The sequence below is a fragment of the Aythya fuligula genome, chromosome 5 (genome assembly GCF_009819795.1).
Source record: "Aythya fuligula isolate bAytFul2 chromosome 5, bAytFul2.pri, whole genome shotgun sequence".
Lineage (NCBI taxonomy): Eukaryota > Metazoa > Chordata > Aves > Anseriformes > Anatidae > Aythya > Aythya fuligula.
In genome coordinates, this window is record NC_045563.1 from 37,781,341 (window position 1) to 37,793,555 (window position 12,215).

Consider the following 12,215-nt stretch of genomic DNA (forward strand, 5'->3'; position numbering starts at 1 on the left):
CCAGAAGTTAAATCAATCTGGAAACATCAAATTACCTAGGAAAACCATTAACTATGGTCTACCTTGTCCAGTATACCCCACAGAAGACTGGATATGCCAGAATACACAACAAAATGTAAGCAATCCTGTAACATACAACTACACTACACTGGCCAGGTGCTCATAAGTAAGTTGACACCCATTCCTTAGTTCACACAAGCAGCTCCTATGGAATGGCTGATGCACTACCCTATTCTATCTCTTAACAATATACTAACGTATCTGTATCTTCCTAGGTCAGTAAGAACATGATGATTTACTATCCAGGCTTTTTTTTTTTTATTTTTTTTTTTAAAAATCCTTCTTTCCTTGATTCATATTATCTACCTACCTACTGCACTGTCCTCGTTATCACTAATTTTTCAAACTTGGCTTCTGAATCTGTTGGCCATTTTGAACCATCTTGTTGCCTTCTCTCTTATGCAACACTAATTTTTCTTGCTAATAGAAGCAATCCTACAGTTCTAGAACTAGGCAGTGGAAGACAAACAAGCAGGAACAATTAGCACTCCCAAGGAGGGGTAGTAAGGCAAGGGACAACTCAACCATTATACTTTCTAGTTAGCAACAGCTGAAGAGCAATTAGGCAGCACTTTTGTCATTTCTGTAACTGTGTGTGCTACCCTCACCTGGAAGAGGCATCTCAGGGAATATGGAGGGGAGAGGTGGTTGGCATGTATAGAAATGAGAGGATTAGAAGACAACTTCCAACTGGACCACAATCTCCTTTTCTTTATTTGCTGGATTAAAATGTAACTCTACCTACTGTCATGTCTCTGAAAGACATTGTGATGAAGAGATGAGGTTGATGAAACTCGTATTTCTCTGCAACTCTGCAGATAGTGGTGCAATCTTTCATCTAATCTGATCTGGACTCTAGACGGTAACATGCACCAAATTCATCAGTCATCAGTAGACTTTAAACAGATTTGTTTTAATCAACAGTCAAGTTTACCTTGCTTGCTTGCTTTCATCCTGTAAGTGTTAATTCTGCATCCTTACAGAAATATTGACTGCCTCTTCCTTATTCATATTAAGGAGCTCCAAATAGCCTCTGAAAGTAAGTTTTAATTTTCCTCTTAGAAAAACTCTTCGACGAGTTAGAACCTGTGTAACTGGACGTGACATCCGAGGCCACTTCAGACACCACATCAGGTTGCAACCAACATCATATTAAGACAGCTCCACAGTTAGAAACTTTCCTGGTTTTCTGCCCTACACTTGCTTTTGATATTAATCTATTTTTGCATGTTTCAATGTGTTTCTCAAGTAGAGCAGTCTGTAAGTAACAATAATGGAAAAATGGCTTCTGGATCTCAGTCGTACCAATCAGCAAACAATATCACTAAAAACTGTACAGCACTCAAAACCTTCCAGGGAGAGGGTGGGAAGGTGCAGAGGTGATGGAAACTAATATTTTAGGAGAAGGAAAAAAGCAAATAGACATACATTTCAAAGGCACTTGCTGACTACGGTTTCTTTTGGCTCACAGTGGGCTTTGTGATTACTGACATCTACAGATGTCAGACTGTGACAAGTAGCTGGCATCAGTACTGAAGTGTGTTAGGAAGACCAAGAAGAAAAGCTTGTTCCTTGCCTGTCAACAGCTTCCTCTCTAACCAGAGAAATCATTTTCAGATACACTGGATTAAGTTAAAACAGGGAGTTGAATTACAGTCTCTTTCAGTAGCCTAAAAGATTAATAACACATTCATATCTCATGGAAAGAAGGCCGCTGAAAGCATCACCTTTGATTCCCCAAACTGACAGTTTGGCTTTCTGCATATCTAGTGAGAAGAAGGGCACGCTAAGCAGCTAACCTTTAGGACTTCCTCAGAGACATCTTTCTGCAATTCTTCCAAGAACAATAAAAATTCAGTTTCTCTCCGAAGAGTAACTGGAACAGTTTTCTGAAACAACATAAAAGAATGGGGAAGATGTTAACCAGTATAACATTTATGTATCTGTGTTATCATAGCTGAATCTTAGCTATTGCATCAACTTTTTGAGGCAGACAAATCTCTCTCTGAAGGTATCTAATTCTCATTTGAAGACTACTGCACATCTAGAATCTGCTGCTGCAACAGTGGATTCCACAGAAATCAGAGACAAACATAACTTTGGAAACAGAGAAAAATGACACTTCTGCAGGAATTACAATCCCATCAATTAAAGACAGCTTTCACTAAAATAGAGAAGAAAAAGTGCAAGTCTAAGTAGTGACAAAGATGAATTAAAAAAAAAAAAAAAAAGATTATACGACCCAGTATACCAATTTTAAAAGTAATCTAGGAAAGAAGACTCTCTCTTTTACTAGTGAAGCAGGTCACACCAGTCATTCTGAAAACAGCAATAGAGCAAGCACAAGTTATACTCCTTCAGCCTCTAAAGCTTATAAAGAATTGTCTGATGCCTGAACTACTTCATTATTATGGTAAGAAAGGTGCTACAAAAATGCAGAAGTTGATAAACTCGTGCTTTCCAATTACAGAAATGCTCGATGCTAAAGAGGCTACTTCTATTACCTAAAAAAAATAAAAATAAAAAAAATCCCTACTTTTTCTCCAGCATGCACAAGAGAAAGCAACTTTCAAAGATTAACAGTTGTTTCTTGACAAGTTTGTTAAAATGATGGACATCTCCAGCTACCCTGAGAACTTAGTTCCGTGAACATCAGGAAAACTAAGCAAATATTTCACACTTGGAAATCAGCTACAGCCAACTTTTGTACCTGATTCCTTGCAAGCCATTTTTCCAACACAAGAAGCCAAAGCCATGCCGTTCTCCAGGGGCTGCAATTCTGTCCACATCTACAAAAGCCATAAGCATACATATCGGATTACACAACGTTCTGCCCATCTCTTAGATCCTGGAAAACACTGTCAGAGCTTATTTGGATTTATATATTTCTTTGTGCATGGTAAAAAAAAAAAAAAAAAAAAAAAAAAAAAAAAAAATACGGATGACTAAATCTTTGAAGAAAAGTCATACAAGGTAAGAACAGAGAAAACATAATATTTGTACTACTTATACATTAACTTAATGATTTCTGCTCTGCAAATAAATGCTTTTGGATCTGTGAAATACGAACAACTATTGCCACAGGTCTTTCCTTCAAAACACTGAAATTTATCTGTGGTCTAAAGTTCAGTCTGTAGAGACCTCTTTCAGCACTTCAGCAGATTTCTCTGCAATCTGACTGCTTGCCAAACTCTATTTCCTGTTCTGTCTAGTTCTATCCCCCAAATTGAAACAAACTTACGTCACAGTAACACAAGTGTAGCTCTTTTATCCAAATTAAAATTAACCTATTGTACTAATCCATCAATCAAACAACAACAACAAAAAAATCACACTTCTAATTTCCCTATGCTTTTCACGTGCTCCCATTCTTACACACACATTCCAAAACCTAAACTGTCCAGGAACACATTCAGTATTGTGAAAGGAACTAGGAAAAAGCAGAAGACAGTTCATCGGCCTTTAAAAATCTCAGCAGTGCTAACTAATGCCTTTAGATGCATTAGTCCAGCTATGAAGGACAAAAAGAAACAAATATGTTTATGTCTCACATGATCATCCTCTAGACTGCCCTAAGTCCTAGAATCTTTACCAGTGTTGCACAAATCTTCATGTGAGATGCAATCATCTACTTGGAGAGGGGGGAGCAGCACTGAGCTTTAACCTTCCCCTTGAACGCCAGTGTTCCCTGGAGTGCTAGAAAGCCACCCTTCAGACGCAACTACTGAAGGACAGAAATCAAAAATAACCACGCACAAGCAAAACTAAATGCTGTTTCAAAATCCTGGGTAAGCAGAGTAAGAAATTAATAGCATACTCTGAATTTTTTAGTTTGAATTCTTAAAGATCGGGAGGTCTTTCAAGAACTGGAAACATGAGGGTATTTTAAACAATTACAGTGCTGATCTTGGTGGTTCATTTCTAAATCAACTGAAGCCCAGCATCAGGGGAGTATAATTTCAGATGTTCCTTCCTATCCTTCAGTAAAATCCGACAAAGTCAGTTCTGAAGAGTTCCCCGGTAGCTTTTAGCTTTAAGCTCGTATCACCTCGCTATCTCAGTACCTCAGCAGGCTGAGCAGCCCGCCCAGCGCCCGGGCTGCGCTCAGGTGTCCCTGCCCAGGTGCCTGCCTGCACCCCCGGCACACAAACCATTGACATTCCCCGCATCCCACCGGCCTCCCACAGGCCCCCCTAGCTACCTGCTGCTCCCCAGCTCCCACGACCCACAGACGGAGCCCCCGGCTTACCTGACGGCCGCGGGACAGGCTACGAGCGCCCGCAGCACCGCCTCCACCTGCTGGGGGCCGCCGGCGGGGCAGCGGCAGAGCTGTGGCAGGCAGGCCTGGGCGAGCCCCCAGCCGCCCCGCCGCACGCAGCGGCAGAAAAACCCCAGCAGCCGCTCCTGGGACGCCGCCTCCTCGCGGCCGAAGGGATGCATCCCCCCCGCGGCCGCGGCACCTGGGCGGGAGACACACGCCGGAGAGGAGCCGTGAGGAGCGGAGCCCACCCCGCATCACCTCACCCATCCCATCCCACCCCACCCCACCCCAAACGTCCCCTTCACGCCGAGCGGGCAGCGGGGGCTTCCCCGCCGCCCCCCAGGCTGACGAGGCAGGGAGCGGGGCCGCCCGCCTCACCTGGCGGCGCCGGGCTCTACCGCAGCGCGGCCCCTCTCCCGCCCGCCCCGGCCCTCGCCGCCGCCATCTTGGACGCCGCCTCAGCTGGCCGCGCCGCCGGGCGGGCGGGCGCGCGCCCATTGGCCGGGCCGGGGCAGAATGTAAATAAGCCGCCATCTTTCTTTGGGGAGCCTGACGCCGCCGGGAGGGTCCGGGCAGCGCGGGCCACGCCCCCTCCCGTGACCACGCCCGCACGCCCGCCTCTCGTGTTTCTCCGGCCGCTCGTGGCTCTGATTGGCTGCCGCGCGAAGCTCCGCCCCCCTCCTGAGCGCGGGCTCCTGACGGGCAGCGCTGAGGGGATGGGGGGTGCTCTGGGCGCGCTCTGTGCCTGTGTGTGTCGTGTACACCTGCACACAGTATTTACGTCTGTATGCACACAAATATGAGAAAGAGGTATATATATATATATATGTATATTTATACAGAGCGTAAATTTATATATATACAGAGCGTATATATATATACAGAGCGTATATATATACAGAGCGTAAATACTGCAATTTGTCTTCATAAGCACATCACAGAGTCCCAGAATATACATGTAAACATATATATGATTTGATACCATTTCTGTCCTCTCTCAAAGGGTTGAATACATAGCATATACCCCTATGAAAAGAGAATGGGAGAGAGAGGTATACATGCAGAGGTATATTCACGTGTGTGTATATATATATTTACCCCTCGAGTATGTTTATACACTTACATGTATATCCCACTTTCTATACAGGGAAATATGACATATATATATATATTTGCCCCTTTAAGAACAGAGGGAAGAGGTATAAAAATGCATTTTATAAAAAGACACAATGCATTAAATGTATGTAAATAAATAAATACAGTGTTTTGTACACGCATGCATTACTGTGTTCCTCTAAGGCGCATGCCCTGCCCCCCCATGCAGGGTGGCAGGGTGCTGCAGGGGCTCCCCACCCTCTCACCCACACAGCCTGGGTGTTTCTGAGCATCCCAGGGGGACACGAGGGGCACAACCAGGCATGGGGGCCGTGACTCAGCTGCTTGGCTGGGTGGCGTCCAGGCGCTGCTCGGCAGAGATAACCACCACCACCACCCCACATCCTCCCTTTATTCCAAGCTTTTTGTTTGTTTGCGTCCTCACACGAAACAAAAGCTCCTCCGGGGACTCCTGCAGTGGAGGCCAGTGTGCGTCCAGAGCAGTGATGACAGAGAAGGAGAGGTGTCCCAAAGTAAGTGAGCGAGGGGGTCCCCAAGGGCTACTGAATGGAAAATATGGGAAGGGGGCCATGTCCCCATGCATGCGCTGGGACTCACCTGCACAGCCCATGAGGTGCTGCAGGAGCTTGTAGCACTACCAGCCATGGGGTCCTGAGTATTTCTCACCCATGCTGTTGTCTTGGTATCAGCTGAGGGTTGGCACGTGAGTAGTCATGCCTCTGAGCTTGTTTCAGCTGTGATGGAAAAGCTGGAAGTGTTGAAACCATGCAGTTGTTTTGATCTATTCAGTTATGATTCTATAGGCTTTTATTGACTGTACTTCCTATGGTGCAGTACTACAGAAACTATTTCTTGACCTACACCAACGATGGTTAAGGGGCTGGAGTACCTCTAGTATGAAGACAGGCTGAGGGAGTTGGGGTTGTTCAGCCTGGAAAAGAGAAGGCTCCAGGGAGACCTCATTGCAGTTTTTCAGTACCTAAAGGGGGCTTACAGCAAAGCTGGATGGGCACTCTTTGTCAGGGATAGGACTGGGGGGAATGGTTTTAAACTAAAAAAGGGTAGATTTAGGTTAGACATTAGGAAGGAATTCTTTACTGTGAGGCTGGTGAGGCACTGGAACAGGTTACCCAGAGAAGCTGTGGATGCCCCATCCCTGGAAGTACGTAAGGCCAGATAGGACGGGGCTTGGAGCAACCTGTTCTAGTGGACAGTGTCCCTGCCCATGGCATGGGGGATGGAATTAGATGATCTTTTAAGGTCCCTTCCAACCCAAACCATTCTGATTCTATGGTTTATCCAATTTGATTTTAGGTTTCTCCTTAGAGCCAGACTCCTTGTTTGAGGAGCTGTTTCCTCATGTCATATCAGGTGGCTGATGCTTTGCTTTTGTTACGAGGTTTACAACATACCTGCTGGAGTTACCTGCCCAGTTCTGCAAGAGTGAATGTACATCGTTAACAATGATCAGTAGAGCTGTCATTTCTGAAGGGATTTTTCTTTAATTTCTTCTTACATTGGTGTTGTTAGGAGTTCGGGGTACATTAATATGTCTGTGATGTGGTAAAAGTTGGCTGGATAGAAACATCTAGGAGGGAAAAATTGTTTAATGTCATCTTCAAAGAAGATATAATTAGTATATTGAAATTAGGAAGTGGTGTATAGGTGAAATATTTTTCATCTTGAATTCGTGTTCGCATTAAGTAAGCTGGTACCCAGTAATTCAAAAATCTAACATTTTTGAATTCTAACGTACTACATTCTAACATATTTTCCAATCATCTGAATTTGAAAATATGTACGAAATACCCATAGCAATGTACACTTGAATGGAAACCCACAGGTTTCCATGCTAATGTAGTGCTTGTAATAGCCAAACTACTAAATGAAACACATACTGTGCAGTTCTTCTAGCAAAAAAAAAGTCTGTAGTTTTTCTTTGGAACACTGGAAGGATAAGGCACTTTTTATCTGTAGCAGTGTCTGTCGTGCACTGGCTTGGACAATTATCAGTGTTATGCAAACTGCTATTAACACTCAGTGTTTCACAGCAGCTTCTCTCCAACAACGATGCATTTGGAGTGATTACATGCCACAGCATAGTACGCAGAATGCCCCTACTATTTGGTTCCAAAATCTCTCTTACTTTTCCATGCTAACCATTGCCTCTGTTAGTTTCTCTGCTGACCCTCAAAGCAGTGAGAGAATTACTTGAAAAATGTAGCTCTGGTCTTCCAGTGGAGTTTTCAACTACAGAAACAGGAGAAAAGTAGATCACCAAAAAATGATGGCATTTTAAAGGTACTTAAAGGCACATCAGGGTCTACCTCTGATAAATACAAAGAAGAAATGGAACTTCTGACTAAATACAAGGAAGCAGTGTGAACTGCTTAAACTGACCTTTACTCCATCCCAACCCATTCCGTGCACTGTGAGCGTATGGAGATTGACCTCCGCTTGCTGGCTCTGCCTCAGGGCCCCTCAGCCTACCTCCTGCTCCCGACAGCAAAAAGCCAGTGCACCTCTGACAAATCATTTCTCGTGTGGCATGGCCACAAGAAGGTGACAGCCAAGGAGGATTAGCTACCTCAAGATGACAGCCAGGGACGATTAGCATGGGGCACACGTGTTAGCTGGTACCACTGTGGTTGGGATCAGGTAGAGGAGACAGTGGTGTTTCTGTCCAAACACAGGCTTTGTGCTGGCTTTATGTCCTGGCAGAGGACAGAGACAATCCGACCTGGTGTGAAGCCTTTTGACACCAAGTTAACCTATCAACATTTGTTAACAAATTTGAGCTGACAGAGTAAATTCACACATGGCCTGCATCATGCTGCTGCAGAGCTTTTAATCTGCTCTGTGGAGTGCTGTCATGACCTGATTTTCTGTGTCATTAGACTGTTGTGTCATATCACTGGGTTGTCCGAGGTGTGGCAGTTGTCTGGCTCCTGTCACTTGAGGCACAAGGGTCACCTCGACAACGGTGCTGATCACATCTGCCCAGGCAGTCCCAGCAGTACTCACTGACCACGCGTGCCTGTCAGGTCTGGCACAGGTACTGCGGCCCTCGTCACACACCCTCCACCAGGGTCGATGGTCCTGGCAGGCAGCCACCAGGCCGGCATCAGTCTCTGTGGTCACGTCAGCCCTCCTGTTTGCCTACAGTACCAGAACTGACAGACTTCATACTAAAAGCATAAAAAGTACTTCAGTGGGGAGATATTTTAAAATGCTCTTTATATATAAAAATGCAATCAGGCTATTAGAGGTAACCTACTGCGGCTCGTTTCCCCTCTCCCCTGTAGGTGGAGCAGTATGTTGGTGAAATTAAAGGTGGACTGAGACCTGCCATGAGAATCACTGTCATAGGGATGGTACCTTCCAATCCCAAGAGGTAGGTGGGGGTCACCTGTTCTCATATGCCCTCCTGCATGCCTTAAATTCAGATTTCTTGAGTGCCTGTGCTCTTTGGGATGAAGAAAGACATACAGATTCATCATTTATGTCTCTATTTTTTCTGCTCTTAAATTAAGATGAGAATGTTGAGAAATGATTCACTATTTGGACTTTCTGACTGTTCCACCAGCATTTTCTACTCCTTGCCTTTGTCTAAATATGAACTAGAGGGGGGTGAACAAGTGGCATTCCTCTTCCAGGAACAGGTGCAATTCAGAATCCATATCTAGGCTGACTGCTCGTGGCTGGAATCAACACCACTTAAAAAATCAGTGGTTTTGGCATGGGAATTGTAGGTCCATTGCTCTCTTTAGTCTAGATGACAGCAACTGTGCTATCATTATACTTTTTTTGCATCTTTGGCAATCAACTCCAGCCCTTTCACAAGTGAAGCGTTTTCTATAACCTCTTTTAGGACACAAATTGGAACTGTTATCCACAAATATTTGTTTCATTTCAATCACAAGAGAGGGAAAACAAAATCAGAAGTCACTTGCGTCCTACTGGAAACTGGAAGAGAAACAAAGAATGTCTTGTTCTCAGCCCTTTCTGCAGCTTCTAAGCCTGTGCACAGTCCCTGTAGGAGTCCCACATTTTGGTGTGAAAATCAACAGCTGTCTCTAGTCCTTATAAGCATCTGCATGTTCCCCATGTCCTTTTACAATTCTGAAATCCACAGTCATTTAACTGTTTTCTAGCTTTTCAGTGACTCTGCTCTGTGATCCAGTGGATGCAAACAAAGATGTCGGGATGCTATTTACAGTTAACTTTAGTGACAAATCCATCACTCGAAATGCACGAATTGCTGGGAAGTGGGGGATAGAAGAGAAGAATATTCCCTACTTTCCATTTACAGCAGGGGACACATTTAAGGTAATTTTGGGGGTATTATGCATAGGGTGGAGAAAAGGAGAAGAGCAGGGCTGAAGGCTATTTGTATCACCTCAAATTGCTAGCTTTTGAAATTGCCAGGTTAAGAACCTTGGCATACTAGTCTAGTATGGCACGGAGAACAACAGTTCAAGCCCTCACAGGAGACATACATTTCTTTCTCTAGTTTTACTGAGAGAACTCCCTATAAAGAGTTTAATAGTATTATCTCAGCATAGAGTAGGTTATTTATCATGGGTGTTTTAGAAGAATTGGTATACTTTGTGTTTCGCTGTCACTATTGCATGGGGTTTCTAAGGCCATGCTGTTGACATCAGCTTTGCTGCTGGCCTCTGAAGCCCTCCCCTGTCGTTTTGCGTTGCAGATGGAGTTCTTATGTGAACACCAGCAAATACGGGTCTTGCTTGATGGACGGCAGCTCTGTGACTTCACTCACCGCATTCAGCCCTTGAACTTGGTGAAGGCTTTGCAGATCACAGGGGATGTCAAGCTTACCAAAGTGGCTTGAATGAACAGCGACCACAATATCAGCATGAGACAGAGAAAAATGTACTTTCCCCTATCAACCTCCTGGTTGATTCTGTTGAACTGGAACTGTGTCTTTTTCAATTTGCTGATATGTTTGAAATACACTTTTTTTTTTTTTTCTAATACATGCTCAAAATTTGCAGATATGGCTGGTCCAGATAGATCAGAGGGCCTCTGCTGAGGTACTGTGTCAGTATCTCAAACTGCAAAACTTATGATGCTATGCAGTATCCAGTATCTTCGTGGTTCCCTCATGCCCCAGACATGGAGCTCAATCCTTTGTTGTGGCCTGGCTGTTACCCTTGTCACTAGAACTAGGCACTGTGCATGTACTGAGAATGAGAAAAGGGAATTGGGATACTTCCTTGTGAGTGAACAAGCGAGTCTGGAGAGCCCCAATAAGTCTCAGACTATCAGGAGAGAACTGCTTGTCCAGGAAGCTCTGCTCAGTCAGCATGAGCTCTATGTGCTTCCTAGTAGGGAGCAATAAATATCTTACCACCATCCCTGTCTCTTGCAGGTAGAGTTCTCAGGGACGGAAAAGTTTCAACAGTTGTAGATTTAACAATCTTCTCTGAACCAGCCCTCTGAAATTATACCTGTAGCTGAAACTGCATTGCCCATTTCTGCATCTGATTAAAACTGCATCTTTACTGGCAAGTTTCTTTAGTAGCTTTGTTAAATATTTGAAGCCAAATGAGTGTTACGTTGTGATTTCATTGCTGTATATTTATAAAAGAGTCCCAGATATGTGACTGTTAAAATACCATAGCCGCTGGCTTTGTCTCTGTTTTGATTGCTTGGTAATAACACAGGAAGAAGTAAAAAACCTCTACATAAGAGATTTTTTATTTTTTAAATACATAACTCAGAAGGCAAAAAATCTGTAAAAAGATGGTTCTATGGATAGAGGGCTATCAAATTTCTCTGTGACTTTATGGAAGATATATAGCATGCTGTCTCCAGAGTGGTTTTGGGGACCACAGAGTCTGTCAGATACAGGTACTCAGACAACAGAAGAATTTTGTAAAAATAGAACATTGGCAGGCTGATCAGATGTTTCAGTCATCTCATACATTCCATTCTACTCTGGCTCTGTGGACAATGTCTCACTTCCCATATTATTCTAAGTTTAAGGTGTATGAAACCATTATGATCATATACTCCAACTGAGAAAAATTATGTCTGAAGAGGACAGGAGACTCAAATGCATTGAACTTTTTTTTTTTTTAATATATGTTTAATGATATCAGCATCAAGCTTGCTAGACAAATAATTGAAAATTTAATTGCTTAAAGTAAAAAAAAAAAAAAAAAAGACAATAATAAGAATTGCTATTAGAGTTCTCAGTCCCCATGGTGCTCCACATAAATGGATTCATGGTGATAAACACGAGGAAGTCTTGCTTTTAGGGCTGAGTGATTTTTTCCACTACAGTCAGCACCAGCCATTGTCTGGAATAACTGCCACTGATCGGATACTCAGGATCATGTAATACCATGGGTTATTAACAGCACAAGAATAATGTATGTACTGGAGAAGTGAATCCTTTGGTATTTTCTGGCATAACAGAGAGGCAAACAGTAGAGCAGACAGATGGACAAAGAGCCCCCCGGTCTGTTTCCCAGTAGCAATTATCCCAGCACATAATTGTGACTTAGCACAGAATTCTTTCACAGTGTATCAGGCAGTCTCAGACACCAGGACCTTTCAGACTATGACGTTGTTCACACACCTCGATTCAATCCATGTGAAATAACTAAGTTTATGAGCCCCTTTATAAAGGGGAAAGGAGGAAGACATTTCTGCTTTAGAATAAAGCACAACCTGGATCTGTCAGATATAGACTGAATACTTGTACAAGAGATTCCTTTTTCTTCCATCTTGGAATAGTATATCTCAT

The 12,215-nt window shown here is 43.6% G+C and overlaps 2 protein-coding genes across 4 annotated transcripts in view; one reads left to right on the plus strand and one right to left on the minus strand.

Annotated features, from left to right (window-relative positions):
• The window catches only part of ZFYVE26 (zinc finger FYVE-type containing 26), a 46,111-nt gene extending 41,381 nt beyond the window's left edge, over positions 1-4,730 (minus strand). For all 3 annotated transcript variants that reach the window (XM_032187881.1, XM_032187880.1, XM_032187879.1), the window contains exons 1-4: positions 4,700-4,730; positions 4,310-4,520; positions 2,771-2,849; positions 1,860-1,949 (exon numbers count right to left, since the gene is read on the minus strand). In XM_032187881.1, coding sequence (XP_032043772.1) covers positions 1,860-1,949; positions 2,771-2,849; positions 4,310-4,500 — 360 coding nt within the window. In that variant the 5' untranslated portion in view covers positions 4,501-4,520; positions 4,700-4,730. The remainder of the gene's footprint in view (positions 1-1,859; positions 1,950-2,770; positions 2,850-4,309; positions 4,521-4,699) is intronic.
• A 1,192-nt stretch (positions 4,731-5,922) lies between these two features.
• LOC116489373 (galectin-related protein A-like) lies at positions 5,923-10,292 on the plus strand. The gene is made up of 4 exons (XM_032187691.1): positions 5,923-5,949; positions 8,743-8,831; positions 9,592-9,766; positions 10,149-10,292. The coding sequence occupies exons 1-4, from the start codon at positions 5,923-5,925 to the stop codon at positions 10,290-10,292; spliced, it is 435 nt and encodes a 144-aa protein (XP_032043582.1).
• Positions 10,293-12,215: the final 1,923 nt, after the last annotated feature.